The 27,502-nt window shown below is 41.7% G+C and overlaps 2 protein-coding genes across 3 annotated transcripts in view; both read left to right on the forward strand.

The window, feature by feature from the left end:
* The first annotated feature begins 78 nt into the window (after positions 1-78).
* COMMD2 (COMM domain containing 2) lies at positions 79-3,697 on the forward strand. The gene is made up of 5 exons (XM_071438301.1): positions 79-366; positions 452-529; positions 1,261-1,343; positions 2,588-2,761; positions 3,254-3,697. Exons 1-5 carry the CDS (start codon positions 300-302, stop codon positions 3,449-3,451), a joined length of 600 nt encoding a protein of 199 aa, XP_071294402.1. The 5' UTR covers positions 79-299; the 3' UTR covers positions 3,452-3,697.
* Positions 3,698-6,873: 3,176 nt separating this feature from the next.
* Positions 6,874-27,502, forward strand: part of WWTR1 (WW domain containing transcription regulator 1) — a 42,675-nt gene continuing 22,046 nt past the window's right edge. Inside the window, exon 1 of one of the 2 annotated variants that reach the window (XM_071438296.1) lies at positions 6,874-7,546. In XM_071438296.1, the coding sequence (XP_071294397.1) occupies positions 7,158-7,546 (389 nt within the window). In that variant the 5' untranslated portion in view covers positions 6,874-7,157. The remainder of the gene's footprint in view (positions 7,547-27,502) is intronic. The other variant, XM_071438297.1, reaches the window with a different exon arrangement.

Consider the following 27,502-nt stretch of genomic DNA (forward strand, 5'->3'; position numbering starts at 1 on the left):
CTGGAGCACATCTGGGGTACGGCTGGGGCACATCTGGGGCACGGGCTGGGGCACATCTGGGGCACGGGCTGGGGCACATATGGGGCATGGCTGGGGCACGGCTGTCCCAGGGTGTCCCAGCGTGTCCCGGTTGTCCCAGGGTGTCCTAGGCTGTCCCCGCGGGTCCCAGGCTGTCCCAGCGGGTCCCAGGCTGTCCCAGCGGGTCCCAGGGTGTCCCCGGCTGTCCCCGCGGCCCCGGCGCCGCGCAGGCGCCTGCGGGGCGCCGCCCCTTCCCGGTTGTTGGTGGCGGAGCCGCGGCGATGCTGCTGGTGCTGTCGGTGGAGCACCGAGCTCACCTGGGCTGTTTGCCGCGGGCCGGCGGCGCAGGTCTGGGCCGCGGCGGGTCCGCGGGCGGGGGGAACCGAGCCGGGCCGGGGCTGCAGCGGGGTCTGTTCTCTCTCTGTCCTTACAGCCGTCGGCGAGCTGGGGCGCCTGGCGCTGGAGCAGCTGCGGCGGGGAGCGGCACCGCGGGCCTGCGAGTCCGCCGCCAGTGAGAGCCGGGCCGCGGGGAGCGGGGGCACCGGGACGGGGAGCAGGGTGACCGGCCGGGGAGCGGGCCGGGGACAGCGGGGGAGCGGGGAAAGCAGGCCCGGGCGGGGCGGAGCGGGCCGGGGGGCGGAGGGACCGGCCGGGCAGCGGGGGGACTGGGACGGGGAGCGCGGCCGGGGCGAGAGGGGGAAGCAGGCCGGGCCATGGGGAGCGGGGGAAGCAGGCCGGGCCATGGGGAGCGGGGTGACCGGCCGGGCCATGGGGAGCCGGGGGGACCGGCCGGGCCCTGAGGAGCCGGGGGAGCGGGCCGGGGAGCGGGGGGACCGGCTGGGCCGTGGTGATGCCGCGGCAGGAGGGCGGGAACACGGTGGGCTCTGCGCCGGCCACGAAGCACTGCCAAGGCCCCGGGGCACGGCGGAGAGGGGCCCAGGGAAAGGGCTGGCGGCATGGAGCTCCAGCACCGCGGCGGTCGGTGCTTCGTGCCTGGGGTGGGGAGGGCTGCGGACATCCCTTTTCCGACACAAGCCGTTCTCTGTACCATGCCATAAGAAATTGGTTTGTGTTTTTCTTAGTTTTATGCGCTAATATGCTGTACATTATTATTTGAAGGGCGTGACACCCTCTTCTTTTTCTAAGCATGTTTTGCACATTAAGCATTTGATAACTTTGCAGCTTTGAGTCTCGCTGCTGCGACAGTTAGCAAGTAAAAAACACTTTGTGCTTTCTTTAAAGGAAAGCTGAGCATTAGCGTTGACATCATTCAGCACGGGGTAGAAGGACTAGTGTATCTTCTTACTGAGAGTTCCAAGCTTATGGCAAGTATACTTTTTCATGAGGAATTTGGGGATACTCTAGAAATGTCTTCTGGACACGTAGGCCTCTAAAAATGCTGGTGAATGGGGAAAAGATAGCTCAAAATTTAATGACGTGTATTATTTTAATTTCAGAAAAAGGTGTCTCATGCTGTTGTCTTATTGAAACATTGTGTCTACATGTATGACTCTGGAATTTGTATACAGTGTCTGACGCTAAAACTTAACAACGTTTTAATAGTGTAATTTATTGCATATAGAGAAGTTTACTTCAGGATAAACTCTAAATAATAAAACTGAAATGAAGAGTTTGTTGTTCAGCTACTGCACAGGATGTGGGCTAGACTAGCCCCCTGTTCAGCATTCCTTGTCTTTGTCCAGTGTGGTGGGTTTGAGAGCTTTTTCAGCTCTTGGCATCTAAAGTTTGAGTGGGTATAAGTAGATACTAAATGATTAGTAGTTGGACAATTTCCAACTACTGTTTCCATCAGAAAGACTAGTAACTATTGATATAGTAGAATATTTGAGCAATGACTACATGGAGAAGGAGTGCAGAGACAAGGAATGCCCGATGAAACTCAGGCAAGTGTTGCTCCCAAGAGTAGGTGAGGAGGGGATGGAAATGGTGCAGAGCCTTTCCTTGAAACAGGGCTCTTGAGTGACAGGGTACAGTGTACTGTGGTAGGATGTGGTTGGTTGCAGACTGTTATTGCGGGGTGGTGCATCGGAGAGCTACAATGGTGTTTTCTGCGGAGTCGCTAACAGCTTCCCCAGTGCTGGGCCAGGCTGCTGCAGTAAGCACAAAGGCCTGTGAAGCTTCTCCTGCCCTTGGGACAGGAGCCTGAGCATTGTGCTGTGTGCTGCTCACGTGCAGATCACTGCTGGGTATTTGCAGTCTGGTTTTCAGTGGCACAGGAGCACCCTGACAAATGTCGTGCCTTGTGACACAACTGAGGTGCTCCCTCACGCTGTTTTGGTCTTTGATGTGAAGGCTTACATGTGATGGGGATGAATGTTCTTTAAAAAAATTGCTTCTGAATCTCATACAAATCTGCAGTAATGCATCAAGATCTGCAGATCCTTTAAAACCTGGATATTTGTTTTGTCAGAGGTGTAGAATTGTACTTGGACATTCCTGCAGGAAAATAAATAAATAACTGCACCATAGCATAAGTGATGTTTAGTTACAGTTTTATTTGGTTGTCAGGAAATAATGATGATTACCTGGCCTAAATTGCTATTTCTAGATTTCTGAGGCTGACTTCCAAGATTCCATTAATGTTTTGGGATTCTCAGATGAATTGAACAAATCCTTGCTCCAGCTGTACCTTGACAACAGGAAAGAGATCAGGAGCATTCTCGGAGAGCTGGCACCAAGGCTTCCCAGCTACCACAGTCTGGAGTGGAGACTGGATGTACAGGTGACTTCCCTGATGTTTTTAGTATTCCATCCTTTCCTTCACAATTTTTTTGCATAATTAAAACCTGCTAAACAATATAAAAACAATTGAGGCAGCAGTACTTCATGTATTTAAAAGTGACATGACTTTGTTAGTGACCCACAAACAGCCAGCTGGGAAATGAACAGGATATGCAATGATGCAAAGTACTTGTTGCCTGATGAAAGTTGAATTCATGGTTCTATTGATGTTTTTAAAATATTAACATATACTAAACATATTTGGTCTTGATTATTACCTTATTTTCAGAAATATTATGAAAGCATTGATTAAAGCAGGTTAGTATTAATTATAAAACACAATAGTAGCTTGGGTGTATCTTTAATGTGGATGCAAAGGGTTTCTGAACATTAGTCTGAACAGGTTCTACAAAGCTCTTGAGAACTGTTAAGAACAAACTTTGATAACCAATGGTCATTTTCGTGTTCCTGTTCCACTGGACCCCTCCTGCAGCTTGCAAGCAGAAGTTTGAGACAACAGATCAAGCCTGCTGTGACTATGAAGCTACATCTTAATGAAAATGAAGATCGAACTGCCCAGGTGTTGCAAACTGACCCTGCTACCCTTCTTCACCTTATCCAGCAGCTGGAGCAGGCGTTGGGGGAGATGAAGATGAACCACTGCAGAAGAATAGTGCGCAACATGAAATAACCTTGGTTCTCCTCTGCTGTCTTGCTAAGCAGTTTGTAAAACAACTCAAAACACTGCTCACAAATACATTTTGAGGAAAAATAAACATCTGGATCAGATGAACTGTTTTCCTGTGCAAGGACCTTGAGCCAGTATATACTGGCCAAATATCCTTGGCTGCCAGCTTCGCACATCTGTGTGTGGTGACCTTTTTCACACAACCATCTTCATATATAGTACATGGTAATTAAATGTGATCAAATATTATGACTTGGGATTTTTGACTGGTATTTTTTATGTAATTGATCTCTGTTTTCAGGCGAAACACAAGATTAGCCAATACATTTTGAGGAGAGTGGTTTCCCTCATTCCATCTCTCCTCACTACAGCCAAAGTCTGGAACTCAGGACAGCAAAGCAGAAGTTTTAGATAGAGATCTTTGAAACTTTTTGTGTCATCTCACTATTGCCCGATGAATCTAAACTTATTTGCCTTTTTCTCGGGTAAACATTTTAAAAAATCCAGCTGCTCTAGAGCTGATTGGCATCACAGTAAGTGCTGGCAGTTTACACATGGGTCATATCCTGAAGCATGTGCTAACTGAGAAGGGGGAGGGTTTTCCTTGGGGATTCTGAGTAAAATGGTCAGTTGAAAGCAGATGTTGAGAATGCAGAATGTCACTGGAGAGCCTGCATGTTTTTCTATGCAGTGTGTTGCAATATTGAAGAAGGAAAAGCTGCAACACTGAATGATTTTGTTTCCTTTTACAAAAAATTACCTCAGCTAAGGATGGTCAAAGGTAAACTTTGAAGCTGGGTGAAATTGAGAGAAGCTCAAACTCTGGCAATGATCCACAAAGAGACTCAAGGAGAGAGAGGAGGAGAAAGATCCTTTATGCCAAGCATCTTACTTTTAAATTGTACCTTTCATTTTGTTCTGGGGGAAGTACTGAGCCTGGAAAAGCAGCTGCTCGGCAGCAGGATTTGGGTTTAATTATTGGAAAAGCAGATTTGCCTTTAGGTGAGGTTGGAACTGCCCTGCAAGTTCTTGCTTCTCTGTCTTCACAGCATCCTGGGCGGCTGCTGAGGGCCAGCATTTCCATCCCGCTGGTGAATGTGACTGCAGGGCAAGCAGCACGGGTGCTGTGCCTCTGTACAGCAGGGGAGGCCGGGAGTGAAAAGGCACATGTGTCAGTAACCCAGAGATACTGGTAAAATAGGAATTCACCATGGGATACTGACTCGGATTTTCTTCTAAACTCCCAAATTAAAGCCATATAAAGCCACATTTAATGCATCTTCTCTAATTAATTTGCACTTGCTTTATAGAAACCCTTGAACATGACAAGACTACAAAGCATTTTTCAGAAGCTACTAAAAAAACTTACAGTGCTACTTTTAACCCATTTTATGGGTTAAAAGTATTATATTACGGGTTATTTTTTGTAACAGGGTTTTCTGAATTTAGTACTGTTCCATTGTGTTCTTTGTTCTCCATTGCCATTTAGTTCAGAGGAACACAAGTTTTCTGTTCCTGTAGGGCTGCTCACAGATGGATGTGGAGTACCAGCTGTAGTTACTGCCTGCTTGGAGTCTCCTTGCACAGAGCAAACCCAAAGCAGAGGCAGAACCATGCCAGGCTGTGCTGTGTGCTGGTCACTTGTTTACTGAGAAAGAACAAGGCTTGCCCAGGGACCCCTGAATGTTGCACTTTATAACAGACATCACAGGTGTTGCTTCACCTAGGTAGGTTTTCTCAGAAAAATGTTAATCTATGAAGAGCTTTGATGCAGAGCAGTGATAGATCTAGCTTTAAAACTACATGTGCCATTTCTTTAACTCATTAGATGCTCATCATGTAGGGGTACTTTTAAAAGTGCACTTACTTCTAAGCTGTTTGCTTGGGTTTTCATTGAAGAAGAGATTGAACTTGCTGCTAGAAAATCCACAATCAATAGGGTATAGTCATAGTACTGGGCTTTATAAATCCTTCAGATGAACACAAAATCTCTGTACTATTCAAAAACATTTGAACACAATGTGAAATTGAGATAAAATAATGTTATTGACTTATTTTTTTACAATGTAAAATCTTGCAATGAGAACAAAGAAATAATGATAAGGAGCTTTCTATGTCACACTTGTGATTTGCTTCCATTATCACTTAATCCAACCCCATTGTGATGGACGTGTCCTTGTCTTCCACAGACTTGAGCATATTGAGTCACTTGCCCTGAAAGCTGGTGGTCATATTTTTTTGTCCAAAGAAGGTAGTTAGTATTTCTAAACAAAGACTAATGACAACAATACTATGAAAATTTATTCTTACAGTTTTAATCACTTTCAAATTATTGGAGGAAAATCCTTTAGCCTATACCACATTTTCCACTAGAGAAGCCAAATGCAACTTTAGAGAAGTTCATGCTTATTTTAAAGAAATAAGGAATAAAGTTCAGAAAAACATTACTTAAGACTTTTCTAGTGTAGATTCTGATTACTGAGGAGGGTGTATTCTTATCAATCAGCATAGCCTGGTTTCTGTCCAAAACACAGAAATAAAATAACAAATGCATTGCTAAAATACAGTTGTGTTCATTTAGTCAGTGTGTGATATCTCTGTGTGTAGTCATAAAAACACTGGATGCTTCCCTCTGTAAAAACCAACACTTAAGTTGGAACGTGAACAATATTATTCTTTATATACACAGCTTCTGAATTTAAACAATTTTTGGTCACATCGCTATTCAAAAGTTATTCCAAATGATCCATAAAATGAGACAAGATTAAAACAACAATTGTATTTAATAATTATAGAAAACCTCAGGTATGCACTTTGATGACAGCTCTCATTTCTAGTATAGGCTAAATCAAAGACAAGTGACTGAATGGGCAGAGATCCACAAAGCATCATGCCTGCATTTGAAACTACCCCTATGGACAGTGAGCTGGAAGGACGTAACATACAGCTCTGCACAGGAATCCTACTTGCCAGCAAAAGGCCAAACCTTATCCAAATCACAGCAAAATGGTTGCTGTCCATGTCACTACGAATGCTTAATTTCTCCCCATAGCTATAGCATCACTAAATCATGCAATTAAAGTTGTACGTGAACTAATGTAAGCATCATTTTGCTTTCAGAAATTAGTATCGCCCATTAACTTTCTGAACAACGGTTTTGGAGCAAAGCTCCTTAGCTTGGCAGAGACAGAGCGCTCCGAAGGTTCCCCGGGCGCCACGAGCTGGGGCTGGACGGGAGCGGCCGCTCCAGCGGGGTCGCAGCGGCGAAGAGCCCGGCCGATGCCCCGGCTGCGAGCGGCACAGCGAGCGCGACGCGAGAGGGGGCGCGGGCGGGGCGGGCTCCGATGGCCTCCAGGGCCGTCCCGTGCCCAAAGTTTCCGCGGCAGTTGCATAACTGCGGGTGGGGCGGCGCGGGGGCCGGGCTGGAGCCGCCGGCACTGCCCCGTCCCGGCGCTGCCCCGTCCCGCCGCTGCCCCGTCCCGCCGCTGCCCGCCGGGGGGAGGGCGCCGCGCTGCCCGGGGCCGCCCCGCCCGCCCGGGACAGCGGCGCGGCTGGCGGGGGCGCAGAGGCTCCGTCCGCCCGCTCTGCTCCCGGCGAGCCCGCCCGCTCCGGAGGGCACGTCCTCGGCGGCGGCCCGGCAGCGGGGCCGGCCCCGGCCACCGCCCGTCCCGGGACGGCTGCGCCCGCCGCCGGGCCAGAGGCGCGGACAATGAACCCCGCGGCCGCGGCCCCGCCGCCGGGGCAGCAGGTAATCCACGTCACGCAGGACCTGGACACGGAGCTGGAGGCGCTTTTCAACGCGGTGATGAACCCCAGGCCCAGCTCCTGGCGCAAGAAGATCCTGCCCGAGTCCTTCTTCAGGGAGCCCGACTCGGGCTCGCACTCGCGGCAGTCGAGCACGGACTCGGGCGGGCCCCCGCCGCGCCTGGCGCCCGTGCACGTCCGCTCGCACTCCTCGCCCGCCTCGCTGCCCGGCGCGGGCGCGGCGCCGCAGCACGGGCACCTCCGGCAGCGCTCCTGCGATGTCACGGACGAGCGGCCGCTGCCGCCGGGCTGGGAGATGGCGCTCACGCAGACCGGGCAGCGCTACTTCCTCAAGTGAGTGCGGCGGGGGAAGCGGCCGGGGGGATCGCGGGGCGCTCGCCGGGAGCGGGCTGCGCCGTAAGGCGGCGGGGTGGCCTCCGGGTCCGGGGTGTGTGCGGCATTCCGGGGGGGAAATCCCTTCCCGGTGGGGGGAGAGAGGCGAGTGAGAAGTCCTGCCGTATTTGTTGATAACGAATTTCTTTCCTGCTTGGCTACACGTCCAAGATTCTGAAACTTAATTTTTTTGAGAAAAAGTTGAAAGCCAGTTATTTCAGGGAGTTTCTGGGACGTGGGAGCAGAGCTCTGCATGCCCGTGACCTGCCGAAGGTAGAAGGGGCTGTGGATGGGTGGGAGTTGCCCGGCCCGGCTCCGGCCGCGGTGTGTCTGAAGCATCCCCGTCCGCCGGGACGCGCAGGAGGCCGCCTTGTTCTAGCGACAGGCTTTGGGAAGTGTGGTAACACAACTGCCGATATCTCTTCTGGCCAGTCATTTTCGCCAGAGCGTTTTATTTATGACAATTGACACTTGATTCAAAGCCGTTTAATAGGCCTGAAAATAAGCAATAGCTGTAGTAAGTGGTAAGGCAGCAGTGCCTTATTTTGGTAGATTCTGTAAGTCAGCTACAGACTCATTGCAAACTAAGTCGTACTGCATTAACTTGGTAAATAAGATAAAATGTTTGCTAATGAAATAAAACATTTACTGATGAAGCATCTACCTCTGGATATTGAGGGAGTTAAACTGCCAGGACTCCAGGATGTGATTCACTTGCTTACTACAGCCTTCTTGTTCAGAAGAGTAAAATCTTGAGTTCACATATGTTCACCCATGTGTGGGTATTCAGCCATCATAAATGTCATAGAAACAGTGTGTGAGGGGAAAAAGAGACAAAACTGTTTAGAAAAGTGAAAAAAAATTTACTCGATTGTACAATTATTTCTTTGCCTTGTGGGTTTGGAATCTCTAACGGATTACTCAAGAGCCCAGTCTCTGAATAACTCTGCAGAGTTTAGATTTTTTGCCTTTTGTCACACTCTGAGCTAACAGCAAAGCATGTAAATACTTTTCTGTATGTCACTGTATGTTGTTTATGATACTGTGTGCATATGTCCCAGGGTCCAAACTTAGAAGTTTGTTATTAATCTGGTTTATCACTTAAATGAGAAGATCTCACGTCTCTGCACTTTGCATGGATTTTTCTCAATAGAACAAGCTACAGAGAAGTAGCTGACTGACAGGGAACAGTGTAACAGACCATTCATAAGTAATTATTCAATATAAATTCTTGCTAGGGTTTGGCTAGGGAGTGTTTTCAGATACCTCTGGCTAAAAATTGCATAATATAATCTTTGTATGCTCTGTGTCTTTTGACTAATATCAAAATGAGCTCATGTGGTTTCACCTTCCTGTAATGCATTTCTGACCTAGAGACAAAGTTTTCCAAGTCAATGGATTCTTGTTGCTTAGGCCAAAAATAAAAGGCCTTTAGTTAATGGAAAGCATAGGTAAAAGGCTCCAAGCGGTTTTAATTTTTTTTTTCCAAATCCTGTCAACAGTAATACTCTGATTAACAACATTCTTTTAAATATAAAATATAATATGCATTGTGCATGTAATTTGTTACCTAAGTTAATATTTGTTTTATTTCCCCAGTTTTATCTGTCCAATAGAACTTCTCTCGTTTATATAAAAATTAATTGGAATAATGCATTTCTTTATACCTTCAATGTATTTTGTTATACCCCAATGCTTTGGGGAGTAATATTTAGCTATAAAATGCTCTCATGCGAATGATATTATTTTACAAATGATGTAATATTCTTCAGGTGAAAATACAATTTAAGATTGATTATGGAAAGCAGCATTTAAAGCTGTGTGCAATAAAATAATAGGTGATGTGCTAAAAGTCATATTTGATTAAACTAGGCATACAAAGTTACATTTCTCTATACTCAAGGGAAAAAAAAATGCTTTCCAGCATAATGATAAAGATTTGTTTCTTGGCATTAGCAAAAAAAATATTGAGAAACCAATTGAAAGTAAATAGACATAATAGGTCCTATTAAAGCCTTAATTATCTGTTGAAGTTTAGAATGCAATTTGTTGTATTAAAACATATTTTAAATAATTATTTAACAGAAGTACTAGTGTGAGTTTCAATGAACAGTGAGCTAACCTTGTTGATGGGGAGCCAGCTACAACTTGAAGCAGTTGCAGTCCTGCATGTCAGTTCCTGCAGAAATTTTCTGGCTGTGACTGGAAGAAACATAAGTAGCCTGGGGACCACTCCACCCTGTAATTAAATACCAAACCACATAAGTGGGGGCTGGAAAACAGGCTAATGAACACACACTTGCAGCAATGTTATCTAAAGCATTTTTCTGTGTGAGCATGTGTGGAAAAAAATGTAAGTGTGATCTATTTGTGATAAAAAGCATTTCTGTAGAGACAGGCCTACTGCCTGCTCTTATGCCGTGAGCAGGGAATGTCAGTTGCATATTGAACTACATGCTGGGCTATGTATACATATTCTGTAAAAAGAATGTTTCAAGTATTACTTTATACCAACTTGGTTTAGCTGGTGCAGCCTCATCTTTCAAATGAAGACTGAGGGTTTCATATTTTCTCAATGTGTGTAGAGATCTTCTCGGTCAGACTCTCATAAACAGATTTGTGAAACTTTTGCCACTGTTATCTTTATCACTGTTATTTTTAAAATGTTACAGTAAACATTTGCCATATCAGGACATATTTGCCAGTAAGTTCTGCTTGGGGATAAGGAAGCTAATTACTTGCAATACTTCATTTACTCAAAATGTTCAGATTTTTTCTTACTGGTTTCTGTTGGAATAGAACTTGATTTAACACATGATCAGTTTTATATAACTAAGCGTGTTCAGCAGGACAGCAGAAGAGTAATATAAATAATATAAATACTATAAAAAGTAACACAAGTACAATGAAAATCTTTTTTCCTGAGAATGACAAAACAAATAGTACTAAGATAGCTGAACTGCTGAAGTGATTTTCTAATATGGTCTTTCCTTGAAAAGCATTTGTGTTAATTCTGTAGAGACTGTTGTTATTTTACATTGGTAATTTACACTGTGCTTGGTCCTGCACAGCATTCGTCATAGAGAAACTTTTCCATCTTGGTGCATGTAGTTACACAGCTGGAAGTGGGGGAGGAGATGGGCAGTGCTTGAGGAGGTCACTCAGGTTCTGGTAGGAATGTGGAACGCGCTGGTGCCTCTGCACTGCACGCACAGGTCTGGCCTCAGGTGTGACGGCTGTCCTGCCGGGGGCTCCCATGGCCTTGGCTTTCCTTGGTCCTTGGAGAGGAGCGGTGCAAGGCAGGAGGCCATGCATCCCTGCTGGCTTTGGCGTTGGGCAGTACAGAGAGACATTTCACAGATTCATGGGGCTTTTGGAGCATTTAGTCCACACCTTAAGTGAATTTTTTTGTTCCCTGTTTCCAGTGGTTATTCCTGTGGGACTTAGAGCCTGAACTCTTCCCCTTGCCAGTATCCCTTTATTAAAAATAAATTGTAACGTACTAGACACTACCAGGATGTATCATTGCCAATGGCTTTTATCCAAAATTGAGTGCATTAAAGAGTTCTTAACAGGCAAGAAGCTGTAATGCACCGCTGAAGTTTAGTTGTCAGAAATTCAACCATAGCTCACATTTATAACTCATTTTAGAGATACTTAAGAAGTTCTGAGATTGGAATGCACACATCAAAACTGAATTTTCAACCTGTAATTGACAGCATTAGGGGTCTGTTTGATTGCTCCTCAAGTGCTGATTTAATGAGGATGATGTTGGAGTTCCATTTAAAAACTACCAAGGATCCATGAGCTGCTCTTCTCTGAATTTGGCAGTAGGACCAGCTACAGAGTTTCTGATGAAGGCTGGTATCTATTCATTTTCTGGTTCAAGATGGTGTCTTTCCATGATGAACAGACTGGTTTTTTCAGAATCTAAAAATCATGTCATCGGTGCTGCTTTAAAGGATTTGGTGGTTAATGTGGAGCTTAATAAAATCTGAGGACTGAAGCAGATATGGAATAAAATTGCTTCAGGGACGCATCTGATTTGCAGATGGGATCCAGTTCCCTCTCCCGTTGAGTTTTCTGAGTTAGGATACAAGCTACATTTTGTATCCTAAAGTATCAGTGAAACATCAGTGAAGAAGAAAGCTTTAAGCAAGACTGCACTGACCCTAGAAGTATTTACAAGAAGAATTTCCTTTGAGGAAATATTTAAAAAAATTCTTGTAAAGAGCTGTCTAGAAGCAGAATTTGAATTTTGCTGTATGCATTCCTAAATTATTTAAGCAATCAGTGGTAGCTGTCCTGTACAAACTACTGTGTTGATATATTGGACTTATGTACAATTTTAAGATAATAAATTAATAATGTGCACATGGAATTATTGGTTTAATGAAATTTGTCTTAAGTTAGTCCTTTAGTCATAGTGTTAACCCAAAGTCCTTGAGTACTTGTGCATTAATGGAAAACAACTCTCATACATTCATCTCATTAGATGAGCTGAAAACACAATTGCTTTTTTGCATTAATGATCAGGAAATAGTAACAATTAGCATATTCTTAGAAAGATATCTATAGAATTGATACAGGTGTTAATTAAGAATGCTACCATGAAAACTGGACCTTTTCTCTGAACCCATCTGAAAGGGTTTTGTCTTTACAAATGGTTTGGGTTGCGCAAAGAAAGAAAATGAATAGTAGGTTTATTTTTATCATGTTTGTGAGCTGCTATAGTCAATATCTAAAAGCTGGTCTGCCTGACCATCTTTACTCCATAAGTAATAAATGACAGTGTGGAGAAATGTCTGCTTCTGAAGGTTATGGATGTGTTCAATTTTAAACAGGCTTGACAATATAGAATCTGTAAAGTCTTACTTTCAAGATTTTTGCTGTTCACTCCTTCAAATAGTGTTGGAAGAGTCAGTGGTTGGGCTTTGGCTTGTTTCCTTTTGGATGCTTTGGCTGAAGTTGAACATTCTGTCTTTTTGATGTCGGGGCCTATTACAGGACAAGAGCTTCTTTGTAACAGAGTGTTTGGTGCTCAGGGGCCTTGCTTGATTGGCAGATACAAATTGTATCAAAGCAATTAAATCCAAAGGAAATGTCATGTGGGCTGAGTTTCAACATAAAGACTTGTGGCATTTTCCCTCTTCATTTAGGGAGAGAAAGGTCAGCATGATGTAGGGTGGAGATATTTGGGGGTTATTTGTTTCTTTGCTTGTTTGTTTGTGGATCTTTTTATTTTCTTTAACTCAAAGTCCAGACCTAGAGAATTCTTTAAGAATGGAAAACTTGGGAACACTGCAGTTTTCCCTACCTATGACTATTTTAAAGGCAAATGTGATGGAAGCTGCACTGCAGAGACAGGCACAGCCTTGCTAAGAGAATTGAGCAGAATATATTGTGTTAAAACTGAAAGAATTGCCTAGAGTGTCACCAGAAAATAATGGAGTATAAAGGCAGATGTGAAAGAGGAGGCGGCTGCTCGCATGTCCTCGTGGTTCACAGCGTGTGCATCAGCAGTCACAGCACAAGCACAGCAGAGCTGCAGGTTCAGACACAGCTTTTCCTGCCGTGACTTGTTTCTCTGATCATGTCTGCTGACCCCTCTCTGTTTGCATGATCAAAATGTTCCTTTTTGTTTATCAGGTATTGATCTGTCCCTGATAATTTTTGGACGCATTATTCTGACAGTCTTCCAGGTTTGAGACTAGCAAGATGCTTCCATGGTACTTTTGAGTTTTTTCTTGTACCACAAGTAATCGTTTTTTCCTACCTGTGATCGATTTTCCTTGTCTGTCTACTGGGTTTTTTATTAAATGTTCTATATTCCTGTTTTCCAATGATGGATTGGTGAGAAAAGGTTTAAGCATTACAAAATGCAGTAATAGTCCTCCATCAAGCAATTATTGAAGGTAATATTGAAAATAACATGGAATGTTATTTTCACAGTGTTTGAACTGCGAGCCTTAAATTTTGTGTGGGCTTTTACAGAAGTTTTCAAAACTTCTTGATTGATGTATTTTCTTAGTTTTCACTGTCACTGTGAGGCCCCTGAGCTCAGCAGCCTCTGAGCAGCAGGAAGTGGGAATCGTTGGGAGCTGACCTGGGCTGAAGGAAACGGCAGTGAGGTTCCTGTTGTGCTGCCGACCGTGTCCCTTCGGAAATCATGTAATTTCTCTGTGCCTTCTTTTCTGGGCTTCATTTCAGCATCTGTTCTTGTCCATGAAAAAACTTCTGTGTATTGAAACAGGCAGTGTACAGTAATAAAACTTAAATATTGCTTCATGGATGTCGTTTCTTACCATGCAAGCTTACACCCTTTTGTGTTCCCATGGATCAGCTCAGACTTTATCACCAAAATATCACAGGCAGTTGCTGGTGATTCCTGATTGGTTGCTGCCAGCAACAGGAGTTCAAAATCCCTGAAAGGAATACAGATTGCTCTTTGAATACACTTCTGCCACTGGCAAAAGCTAGCTATAGTTTGTACAAACTACAGCAACTCCCCAAAGGCTTTTGAAGATAGAGCACATAGAGATATGTACAAGGAAGGCACCTTACCCAGCTGGAGTTTGTTAGATTTTCAGATCATATTTCCAAAGGTCTCCTCACCTGATAAAATCATCTGACCAATGTGGGTTGTAAGTCACCTTTTAAAAAAAAAATGAAAGGAAAAAAGAACAAAACTGAATTGTTGGGTGTTTGTTTGCCTAAGCAGCCTTTTGTAATCTTAAGGTAGAAATGGCAAAGTTGTTTCAGAAGTTTCTTAAAATCCTGTATTTTCAAATGCTTCAGGAATAGAAGTGACTGCCATATGAGAAAGGCTTTGGATTGTCTGCTTAGTCAGACTGTTTGGACAAAAGCAGCTTTTCTAATTTTGACATGTGCTCCATATGGTTTATCTCGGAGCACACAGGCAGTTCCATCCTGCGGGTGCCCATCTTTGCAGCCTCCTGCCAGTGCCCTCACCTACGTTAGATGTCTCTGGACTCAAACAAAGCAGAGTAAATCAGTGCAGCCTGTGCTGTGTGGGCATCATTGTGCAGCTCTGTGGGGAATGTAGAAAAGGTTAGCCTTTTGGAGCTGACAGCCAGAATTTTGAGTGGGAATTCTTCACAGAAGGTTTTTTTATTTCACATTTGGTTTTGATACTGCATTTCCCATTTCATGTCTTACTCATTCTATTGTATGTGTTTAAACAGAAATATAAGTGCTTTTGCTTCAGAGATTGGGGAAAATATTTTTTGCAAATGAAGCAAAATGAATGATGAAGAAAAGATGATGTAAAGGAATGCCTACTGTTACTTAAAATGTAATTTCTAAAGGTATAAAGCAGGCTGAATTGTACTGGCACATCAAAACTGAGAGTTTGATGTGAGTGAAGTTTATGAGGAAATTGTGGATCCCATTTTCATTTTGAATAAATGTGTGTCTCTGCAGCCTACAACTCTGACATGGCAGCCTTGCCAGCAGGAGGGGTGATGCTGGTGACTCTTGCCATCCCTTCACACTGCAGAGGATATACCTGGTATAATGCTTTGACAGCCATTCTTTTGATAAAGACTTTTCCAGTCAGGGAATGTTATTTTCACTGTCTCTCTCAGCCCTGACATTACCAATAGTATGTTATAATATTAGATAAAGTTTAATTTTTATTAGAAGTGTTGGGGGGCTCTACTTCTTTATTCATGTTCTATAGTTTGCATTTTGGTTTTTTGTCTGTTACTGGAAGACTTTGTGGGAATGGAAAATCAATGAAATTATGCTACTGCAAAAGAGCAGACAATGTAAAATTTAATAACTAGAGTAAATGAGATTTCTAGTGAGACTATTTATAACTTACTGAAAGTGCAGTAGTAAATTATTGATATGTAAAAGAAATTAAGCTTTTGTTAAAGATTACTAGTCAGTAAAGGCATGTATGTCACAAAAGCTTTTTCAAAGCTAGGAGAGCTCCTGGTTTGAGATTTGTAACTTTATAAAAACCTCAGCAATTTAAGTCCATAAGTCATAAATGAAAAAATAGCTCTTGGTGTTAACCATGCTAATGCTCACCCAAATATATGAAGAAATCTTATTTTAAACGGTCATCTGCAGTGACTGGATAATTCACATTATTATGTTTATTTTCTTTCTGTGGTAGTCTTTCTTTGAAGACAAAGGGAAGATCTAACTTTGATTCCATAAACTCTGTTTAGTCATATATATATCTTGTGAATTATTTGGCAAATTTGGCACGATTTCCATTGCCAAACATCTGGATGAAGGGTCATGCTGCCATGGCAGGTCCCTGTTTTGTACTGCAGTGTGGAAATGAGGGAGCAGTCTGGTGCAACAGAAGTGGTTTCAGGTGCTGCACATTCCAGAAAGCAGCTCCTGTGCTGATTCTCTTGTCAAATAATTGCTAAAACTTGGGCATTGGAATGATCCTGGTGTTTATGCTGTATATTTATGGTCAAATGCTGCTCAAAACATTCACTAAATTTTGAAGTTTTCCACGGTATTTTTTTAGCAATCATGACAGATCTTTCTTGTAACTAAGAGTTGGACAATAAAGGGCGAAAGAGCATAAGTTTGCAGATAAAACAAACTGTGATGCAGTTAAGATACAGAAGCACTGTCAGTTTCCATTTTGTGCTGCTTTTCCTGCAGATACAGACATATGTTTGCATTTATTTGAGTCATTTTGTGGTACTGCCTGGTTTGCTTTACTAAAAGCATGCCTTCTACTGAGGATATTGTCTCATGAACATTTCCTTTTTCTGTCAGGATGGCTTCTACTAGAACAATATTTTCAGTGGTCTTTTTTTATCTTAGAGAAACAAATGTCTGATTCATTTTTCTAGAAAAAACAGGAAGCTGTGAAGTAGACAGACTGGAAAAGAAATGCATGCTGTTACCTAAAATGTAATTTCTAAAGGTATAAAGCAAACTGGAAGTAACTCTTTGTTAGATTCTGAGGGGATATTACAGTTTCACTGTTTTTTCTCCTATTATCTGGACCTCATGTGAAGAACAATTTAAGATGATCTTGTTAAAAAAAAAACAAAACCCAAAAAAACACTTACTCATATGAAAACTTTAGATGAAAGCAGTTTCCGCGCAGCAGCCTCTGCACTTTTGTGAGTGATGTTTTCTGTCCCCTTGTTCAGTATTGCTGCACTGGGTCTGACAGATTTTCAGCACAACTACTTTTCAAAGCAAGAGAAAAGACCAAATGGGGAGATGGAAGTTGGGAGTTCTTTCTGGCATGTATGAGGTTGAGATCTTTTTAAAATGGAATGACATGATCAATGGATAAAATGTTCTAATTAATTGTAATAGACTGAAAAACCCTGCATATTCATAATCAGGTTACTAAGCATGGCTCTTTTTTTTTTTTTGGTTGGTTGGTTGGTTTTTTTGGTTTTTTTTACTGTAGAAATGATTGATCCTAGAGGCAGATTATTCTCAGATTTGCATGCAGATTTGTTATTATGACCTTCTTGGGTGCTGGAAATATCCACAGACATTTTGCACCTGTAAAAAGCAAAATGACCACATGTTGAAAGGGAAGTGGAGCATTACAAATCCCATACCACAGTAATCACTGCAGTGGGATTATGGTTCTCAGTACATGCAATCCCAAGTATCAACTCAGTGGTGGGGTGTTGATGCTGTGCTGTATCACTGGTTCTAGGCTTGACCTTGCTGTGAATAATCTGGTCCTCCATCCCTGTGCCTTTGGTACTGTTCTTTTCTCTCTGGGAGCTGTAGTCTTTACTGTTGCTGTAAATACAAAAATGAGAAATTATTGAAAAATTATTCCCTTAGCACAAGCATTGTGAAAATTTGAAGATTTGTCCTTCATGTCCCCCATGATAGAGGGGTGCATCCTAAGGAAAAGTCAAGCTAAAAGACTTCTGTTATTCTCACATTTTGTACACTGACAAATAGGAGATGAACTTCCTCAGAGCTGTAATGAAATAGCTCTGTTGAAAATATGTGAAGTTCAGTTTTGGCTTCTGCAGATAAGTAAAATACTGTGTGGAAAGATTATCTTGACTCTATTTATAAAGCACCTGCACAGTGCAAAGCCATCAGCAATGTTTCCCTCTTATTTGAAGTGGTGTCTTTTTCTTGATGACTGTACTAGGAACAGCAGAGAAGAAGAAAATTCTGAACTAAAATTCCTCTTGGGGGCATATGAAAAGAACGTATCACTGCAAGAATTCCATCTGATACAGACCTGAATTTTTCCTGACTCTGTTGGGCAGGCCCCTGTTGTGGCTTGGGTTTCAGGTACTGGCAGAAGGGAAATGTTTTCTAGTCATTCAGGTTTTTTTATCAAAAAGAAAAGTTGCAAAGGTGTTTCACCATAGGGTCTTTGAGACAAAGCTATGTCAGTTTTTAAGATTTAATTTATATGTGACATTTTACATAAACCACAGCTTTTAAAAAATTATTTAATGTTAGCTCCTGAGAGTTTGCAGTTTACAATTGAATTATTTCTTTGAGACATTAGAATAACTATTCCTTTGATAGTGTAATTCTAGATGGCATATGCAAGAGTCTTGACCTGCCAGATCATCTCTGCTAGGCCTAAATAAATCTTGAAAATATTTAATTGTACTTTCACTTCATGCTTATTATTTAAAGTAATCTAAAGCAAGAGGATGATCTCTTTAAACATAGATGAGGCATACATAATAGTTCTTCAGTTCACACAGTTTTTCTGTATGAGGTCAAACCTCAGAGATCTGGGTTAACTGTGCCATGAAAAGGGCTACAAATTTAAATCCAGGGCTGATAAATGACATACCTCCTGCTGCTTAATTTGGTGCAGTTTTTAGTTCGCTGTGCAACCTTTATTTTGACCCCTTTATTTTGACAGGACTCAGTGTAAGCACTGACAGACAGAGCCTTGCATGAAAATAACAGGTAAACAATATCTTAGGTACTGGAAAATACTGTGACATTGTGAGTTCTTCATGGGGGGAGCAGAGGGAGGTGCTGGGTGCTTCTCCCCATCCCTGGGGATAGGACAAGGGTTGGTTGAGAGCTGCGTTGGGGAAGCTCAGACTGGACATCAATCTAAAGCTCTTACTGAGGCCAGTCAGACACTGGAACAAGCTCCCCAGGGAATTGGCCCCAAGCCCATTGTTGGTCAAAAAGCGTTTGGATGACTCTCAGTGACTCTCAGATAGCTAGTTTAACTTTTAAGTTTCCCTTTTGGAGTCAGGCGTTGGACTGGATAATCCTGATGGGTCCTTTCCAGCTCAGGGTATTATATGTTTCTATTAAATAATTCTGCATTTATTTAATAAGAAGTCCAGTTGAAATACAGGGAGACTTTTTCAGGTAAGAAGCTGGTCTGAAATATTTCATTCCTACTAGATTTTAAAAACTACATGTTAGGTACCAGATTTTAAAAGATGTATTAGGAAATTTTACAGCACTTAGGATGCTGCCTTTTAAATTCTGTTTTTCAGTCAGTGTCAGCATTTTTTGTAGCTATGATACAACATTTTAGTACTAAAAAACCCACACCTTTTCTGAGGGTAGCTAACATTTTTCTCCAGCCACTCCATATACACACACACACTCCACACTACTCCCCAGTCAAAGTTGTATTTGTTAGCCCAGTTAAATGTCTAGGCTAAACATTGCCTGATCAGTCATTCTCTTACATTCCTAAACAAATAGATTTAGGGACTGCATTTGACTTGCTAATAGTATGTGGGATTTGTGCTGCCTCCATTTCACAGCATTATTCCTTTTGAGTACAGCACAGTGTATTCCTGTGACCTGTGCCCATCTTCTCATACCAGTAATCCTGAGGCACGTGTTCCTTGCACCCCATTAGAAATCAGTAAGATGCACCTACACTGCTAAACATCTGATATTTTTATACATTATTCTGAGCTTAAGGGAAGCCTTGCTTGTCAATGTTTCAATCTTAAAAATATTTATTTTCAAATAGACTCTGTTTTATTGGAATATTACTGCAGTGTCAGAAATGACAGAAATTCCTTATGTTCAGCTAAATCTTATTTGAAATTCTGGTCTCATTTTTAAATTCTCATGTACAGAGAACACCAGTGCAGAACTGTCACCCTTCCTAAGCTCAGGTCAACTGTCAGTTTTGAGACATTGTTTCTTTATTTTGGAAATGTTTTGTTTGAGAAAACACTTGGTCTTTTAACCAGCTCCTGCTTTTCATCTGTTTTTCATGGCAAATGATCATGTTTCCCAACCATTTGCAAACAGTGACTGTCTGGCAGGATTTCCTGGATACACGTTAGTTTTGAGATTTGAGTAAAAGGTCAACTTTCTGAACCCTGGCGATTAGTGTGGTTATTTGTCCTGCCTTTTCTTCCATGGGAACTAATCAGCTCATATGGAAGGTAGAAGTAGTGTCCAAGAAAAATTCATCTGCTAGTTAATCACCTCCACCATGAATCATAATAAAAAAATAATCCAAGTAGGACATCTCCTGACCTTTGTATACTAAAATTCTGAACAGCTGGAACGAATATGTTTGGAGTCAGAGTTTTGTAAGAAGCTTCTGAAAAAGTTATTCATAACCTGATCCCATTTTTGTCTCTTAGAGTGAGGTACTGAGGCCCTTGCAGCACATAACTCTAAGCTGTGTGAACAGAGAGAAGTGGATAACTAGTGCTGACTGTGAAAAGAACCATTTCTTTTAGACCTTTTTTTAAATATTCTAAGCTGGTCTTCAAAATTGAGAGGGTAATAAAAACAGGTAAACCAACAGATGTTTATAGAAATTTGACCAGTTTTAATTTGTTTCTTCTGACTCCACTGAAAGAAGTGATGGGATTTTTCTTATGTGCATATGCCATGTAAGAGATTGAAGCCATAGAAATTTTTCCATGTTGTGAGGGACCCCTCTAAATGGGCAGTAGGGAACAGTAGAGAATATGTTGATGTTGGTAAAAGACAGGGTTTTGTCATTATTTGCATAGAATCCATCAGACATTTCTTCAGCCCTGAAAGTGGAGGGGTGTGTTTGAGTATTAGAAGTCCTAATGGATTTCTTAATCTTATAGGGAAGAAGAAAGAGCCATGCTCCACAACCCTTAGCTCCAGCAGCTGAGTTTGGTTGATTGCTTTCCTTTTCCTCACCTTCTGAGGACTTACAAAGAGGGTAACATTCTTTTCTACCTTTTGTCTGTTCAAGAATTATGTATCTCCTGAATTGTCTGTTTTCCTTGCTGTATTCTCAGTAGTGATTAAATGGCCCAAATGGAGGAAGTAAGATAAGTCCTGATGCATTCAAGGTCATGATTGTCTCAGCATTCATTTAAGTGAAGCAGATTTTTTCCTATTGAATTTATTTTGCAGAGGAAATGCCAAAGGCATCCTGATAGCTGCTTTCTCTGCCCGTGGTGTCTGGAGCCTTTTTTCTGCTCTAGGAATGAGATCTGAAAGTTTTGGATTTGTAGGGTTGGGGCTGGAGGGGAACAAGAAGCAGCTGTGTTGGTGGTTTTTTTAGATAGGTGTGGATTCTCAGCCCCTCTGGTGTCTGTAAGAATGTCACCAGTGCCACCGACCCGCAGGTGGGCCAGTAGAGACCTGAGTGGAAGCTTTTTTAGACCTCGCAGAAATGCTGGGGCAGAACAACTCCATCAAGTAATCATGTATTCATGTCCTTATGTACATACTGCACATGGAAAAGAAATTTGTAGTGTTTATTTAACTTTAAATACATGGATTCGAAACAATGGTTCTTATGATTCTGTGATTAATCTGCATCATATATAACACTTAAAAGGATAGCAGGGACCAAGAACCACAATTTGTGGTTGGATAAAAATAGAAGTGTTATGAATCATGAGCAAGTGAATAAAACTTCAGTGTTTACAGGTACCAGTCACAAAGTTGTTCCTGATGATATTTCAATAACAAATTATTTTCTATAGTGCTGAGAGATTTGAGCGGCTTGGTATTTTAAATAATTCTATCTACCTCATAACCACTATTGAGGTAGATAAATATAGACCCAAAATAATTTTATTCATCTAAATAGTTATGTCAGTGATATATTGAATTAAATTTGTTGCCTCATCAATATTTTTAGTTGGTTATGTTTAGTTGGTTATGTTTTGCATTTGCTCTTTGGCAGACCAAGGTCTTATTTACAAGATATAAATCTTGCTCTGAAGAGCAAGGGATTTGGGTCATGGAAGTAAAAAAAAAAAAAAAAATAGTATCTAGTTTGGCTCTGCATGTCTGTTGTGCTGTAGCTACTGGCATTCATATTAAAATATAAGTATTGCTGTCTGTGAACAGAAGTTATTTTGAACTTCTGTTCAGTGAACAGAAGTTATTTTGGCCTTTTTGGAGCTTAATAAATGTACTGACTTGAAAGCTGAGGTTGTGAGAATGATCTCTGACTGAGAGCTGCAGTACCAGGAACTGCTTTGCACAAATGTGTGTATTTTGAGCCAGTGTTCAGTTTCTAGTGATGGAGGATTGTCTGTTTGGCAAAGGTACTCCTCAAACCAATCTGTGTTATTGTTTGGAAATCCTGACCAAGCAGTTCAGGAGCTTGTCATAGGAAAAAGTTAGAACAACTGCTGTGCATTTGTGGAAAGAAACTCTAGAGACTGTGGTAACAGTATTTTGTTTTCTTTTGAAGAAATGCTGTTCTCTGTATGATTTCAAAATCAGAAGGTAGGCAGGATTGCAGATGGGCCTACTTACAGAGTAGAAAATAGTTTTATTTCTGCAACAAAAACCTTTTACAGACATGCACTTGAATATATTGCAATGATCTAAAGCTCTTGACAAGTAATTCTTCAAATAAATGTTAGTTAAATAGCAAAATAGAGTCTTATTGGTATTATGACAATTAATTCAACCCTCTAAACTCTCTGATTAAAAAGGCACCAGTACTAGAAAAAAACCTCTTTTAATTTTTTTTTTTTTTTTTAGTGAATTTAATTTTTTTATTAAATTCACTAAAAAATAAAATGTTGGGCATGTTAATGCACATGCCAAAGTGCGCAACGCCCTGGAAACATTAACAGTCATTTTCTGACAGACTCAGAAACCAAAACCTGAAATAAAAATTTTGATTACAGAGGAGAATTCTGAGACTAAATTCCGTGGAGTCATGCATTTCTCTGCCTCTGGCCAGTGCAGTAGAATATAATGTTAGTTATTTTTTCTATAACTTCAAAGGTATTTTGTGTCCTGTTTTGCTCTGGGTTGTTTTTCTATCCCACCATCATTTCTTGCCTGGGGAAGATTTTCAATGTGTCCTTATAAGGGCACTGCATAGTTGAAGGGGGAGTTCTTATTTTTGCATTCATTTCTACTAGAATGCAGACTATGTTAAAGTAATAACAGCTTGTCTAGAAATTCCACCTTGGTAGTCAAAGACTGTTTATTAGGTTGGGCCACTTCTCCCATTCTTGTTACAATTCAGCATCAATTTATGTTTTATGTATGCAAACCCTGATTGTTCCTAAATATGGTCCCTTTTGACATGGCTTTTATACTGGTAAAATGAGACATTCACAGCATGACCTGGTGATAGCCCTCTAGCTCAAGGAGAGGACAGATAGAACCTTTCATTTTATAACCTGTTCAACAATTTCAGAAACTGCACACCTCTGAAAATGTCATGTATTGCTCACAAAAGATGCTTTGTCTTCAAATGGCTACATATTCCCCTAAATAAAATAAACATCGTTTTAATAAAATCATTATATGTCTCTTTAAATATGAGTGCTACAGGCACTCATCACGCAAACAAATGCATTAATGCTATTATATACTGTATACTTTAAAAACCCTAAGAATGCTCTATATAATAGCTTCATTCAATACCTTTTTTTTCTTTCTCTCAAGAATTGGGATTTCATCCAAATTCTAAAGGTTAAGTTGTCAATAGAACTCAAAGGGTGTTTTGTTTCCATTTGTATAACTAGTTTAATGTTTTTTAAGGCCTCCATGTACACCAACAATGGAATCAGTCAGTTACAGGGGAGCTTAGCAGGACATTCTCGAAGTTCTCTTCACAGCAAATTATGCTGAAACTAATTCAGGAAAAGAGCAACTCTCTTCACTGAAGGAGTTACTTAGCATAGTGTAATAAATATTCAAATACAGATGTAATGTTCCAGCTTCAAGATCAGAGATGAGGATGAATACGCAACAGAAGAACAAAGTCCATGGTTCAATCAGTTTAATAATTACATTGTAGCTCCTTGTTAAAGCTTAATGTAATTTTCATGAAGCATTATTGGTGTCTAAAAAGCAAGTGCCATGAATTTGGTTAGCTCAAACTTGGGAGCTGGAGTACTGCAGAGCCTCACTTGAACTCCCACAGGAACAAGTGGCCGAACTATTGTGTTATTAATTTCTACACTCTAAAGGAAAGTGATTGAGAAATACTGGATTTTATATTTGTGTGCTTTTAGTGATGTAAGGAATGATATATTCTCATTCTTTCCAACTGCTGAACAGCAGAAATGGAATCAGGAGCATGCATCTCTAAGCTCTTCCACCTAATAGCTATTTTAGTTTCACATGTATATACTGGGTACGTGATTTTTGCAAAATATTATTAACATTTTGGCTTTGAATAAGGCAGAATATTGTCCATTCCTTATTAACAGTGAGTAATGTTGGCATATAATTAAATTGCTGAGGTAGATGTTTGGGCTGAGCCACTGGTTGTTTTGAAGTGTTTGTGGGGGCATCTTGAGTGCTTTGCTGTGGACACACTGGGTGCACCAGGTTACTCTGAAGTGCCAGCAAGTGCTTTGGAAGTGCCTGAAAATAAGCAAAATTCTTCTTTTTCAGAGGGAAGTTCTTCATACTAAAATCTTAGTACAGCATGTGACTTTTGATGTCTGATTTTGGTGTAAAATGAAAATAGTGCTGTAGAGTTTTGTTAATCTCTCCCACTTTTTCCTTCTCTGTCAAAAATCACAAGAGCAGAACTGACTGTGACATTGGCTGACACTGTCTCAGCCATTTCACAGCTGATGCTGTCCTGGCTAAAGGGTGCTGTAGAGCAGTGGCCTGGCCCCGTCCTCTTCTTTTCAAGTATTTTTCTCCATTTTCTTCACATGGGGCTGCAGGCTCAGGCAGATCAGTCTGTTGATGTATCTGAAACAACCAGCAGGATTTTGAACATAAAAGCAATGCATATTTTGTAGATTCAGGGGCTAGGTGTTTCAAAGTACTCCCTGAAAGAGCTGAATACTGTTACATATCTTGTACCCCTGATCTGTAGAATGGGGATAGCCTTGCAAAACCTAATGGACATGTCTGAAGTTTCACTGTGATGATTTTCTCATTATCTTTTAAAGATAATTTATTACACTTGTCACTAGAGCGGAGTTTGAAAATTTTGCAGTAGGTATGGGATGAAGCTGCATGTAGGTTTAAGAAAATACTTCATAGAGCAGAGTTTGAATAGTGAAATGCGCTTTGTGAGTAAGACAGGTACTCTCCAGAAAAAGCATGTGATTAGATAATTAACTGTGGTATTACAGTGCATGACTGCAAGGGAGTGAAGAGAAGCCAGCACTGAGTTAGCTGTGTTCATTGTGTTAAACTTTCCACGTTACATTTTTTTCGGTAATGTGAATATAATCTGAAAAAAAGTCTGAGACAAGTGCCAGCCTAATGACATTGATGCATTGTCGGCACAGTCTGGCATGTAAACTGTTGATGCCAACCAAGAATTTTCTCCAAACGTTTTCTGTGTGGGTTCATGCCAGCATGAAGCTCATTGTCTTTAGCAGGATGTGATTCAGATCATAATTTAACTCAGTCCCATTTCCACTTAAAAGTTTGAATTTAAAAGAGCTGTAAACAAGTTACAAGCCATAAAAATTGGGCTGAAATCCTACTGAAATTGTAGGATTTTCAAGCACTTGTAGGAGAAGTGACTGTCTCTTCCATGTTTGAAGGTAGCTGCTACATCACAGGGACGGCTGCAGTCTGCTTAAAGAGTTAAAGTAATCAAATGTACAGGTGCATGTGTAACATTAGGTCATGGTGCTGTACTTTCCATGGAGTCTTTTCATGTTGTAATGAGAGCAGAGCTTCGCTCTTGAAATTTTCCAGTCTGTGGTGAGAGAAGGGGAAAAGCAGCATGGCAAAGGAAGGCATCTAAGGAGAGAACACTGTATTCTCATGCAGTTGTTGGACCATGTCCTGCCTTTCCCAGCAAGAAACATTCAAATATTGTCTTTCAATATCCAGGAAAACATATAGCATATGCGCAGGTGTTTTTATAAGAGGTAATTTAAAATGTTTCTCACCTACTGATTTCTAGTGAACAGTAAATTCCTCCTGCTTTTGGATTAGAAGGATGGCAGTAACAGAAGTGCATCCCCAGGTCTGCAGAGCTGGCAGGTGCTGGCACAAGGTGACCTTGGTGGGACAGGCAGGGGCAGTGCTGAGGGTGACAGGCTGTGTTCGCTCTGGCAACAGTTGTTGTGGCACCCCCAGCCAGTCCTCCCACCATTCCAACAGCTGCCATAAGCTGCTGTGAAGTACCACCTAATTATAGCATTTTCTTGATCCTCTTGATCCCCTTCAGAGATTCCTGGTCCTACCCTTGGCCAAACTCACCACCCAAAGGCAAGGCACCCGTGAAGGTATGACAGTGGCACCACTGCTGCTGCCATCCTTAGGGAGGAGGTGGTTCCATGGCGAGTGGTGGGTTTGGAGGTCTCTAAATGTCCCAATAAATGTAACTACTACTGGTAAGCATTTAGGCTAGTTTCATAGTGCAGTGTCACATATACTCACTAATTCCATTAGTTTCTGGGAGAATTGGACGTGTACACATAGGGTAATTGTTTCTAAAGCTAAAAATCATTCCCATTCACATCTTGCATTTTCCTCACCTGTGACTGTAAGAAATAAAAGATCACATAAAAAAGAATACTAGAGGTAAGTTTTTTAAGAAGTAGATGGTACTAGACTTTTACAGATGCCCAATATTCTGTGAGTTTGTACACAGTTCCCCTTTTGCTGCTGCATCCTGCATGGGGGTGATTACTGGAATAGTGTGGGGATTGGCCCTGGTTGTAGTTTTACCAGAAATTGCACTGCAGTACCCTGAGCAAGCTCAGACAATAGACTCAAATGTTGTGTCCCTGAGGTAATTTTCTTAAATTTAAAAAACTTCCCATCTGTATAAAGGCGTATCTTCCACATCACACAGTGTCAGAGCAGTGTGAATGGCCTCTGACTTCCAATACACTTTCTTTCTGTGCTGTTTTTGTTTACAGGGAGCAGAGGAACAAAGAGAAGGTTGGGCAATGCCTTGGCTCTGCTCCAGGAGATGTAAACAGATTTCCCAATGTTTGGCTTTGGATGGCTGGAGGTGCTCCAAGGCAGTGTGAGTGTGGCTCCCTCGGAGGGGCTCTGAGTCAGAGCTGAGGGCTGTGCAGGTGGTGAGTTACCAGCTTCCCACTCAGCAGCAGCTTCACTTTGATGTGGCTCACTCGCAAAACCCACACTCAGTCCCTATGTATAAGCCCTGAGAAAGTACCCCAAAAAAGCTCCACGCTGCTGGTCAAACTCCATGTTTGTGTTATTTCAGGTGATAGTGCACTTACAGAATAATCAGTTTGTCTTTCTCACCTCCCCTACAACCTTTTTAGATAAGTTGCTCTGAATTTCCTAATACCAGAAAAAACAAAACAAAACAAAACACGAAAAAAAAGTTTGAAAATAGAGCCCACTGAGATACATTGGTTGTTGGAGTGCATACAAGCAGAAAGAGAATTGGTGTCCCTAATGCTGCTGCTTGCTGATTTAAACTCACTGAGATGTCTTGGCAAGGCTGCAGTGGAAGTCGGGGATTAGAGCCTTGCAGTTACAAAATGCAGGACAAAGCAGCAGCACAAATTCAGGGGAACTCTGACATTTCAA

This window comes from Agelaius tricolor, unplaced genomic scaffold (genome assembly GCF_023055355.1).
Source record: "Agelaius tricolor isolate 1412-34295 unplaced genomic scaffold, bAgeTri1.0.p SCAF_12, whole genome shotgun sequence".
In the NCBI taxonomy this organism is placed as follows: domain Eukaryota; kingdom Metazoa; phylum Chordata; class Aves; order Passeriformes; family Icteridae; genus Agelaius; species Agelaius tricolor.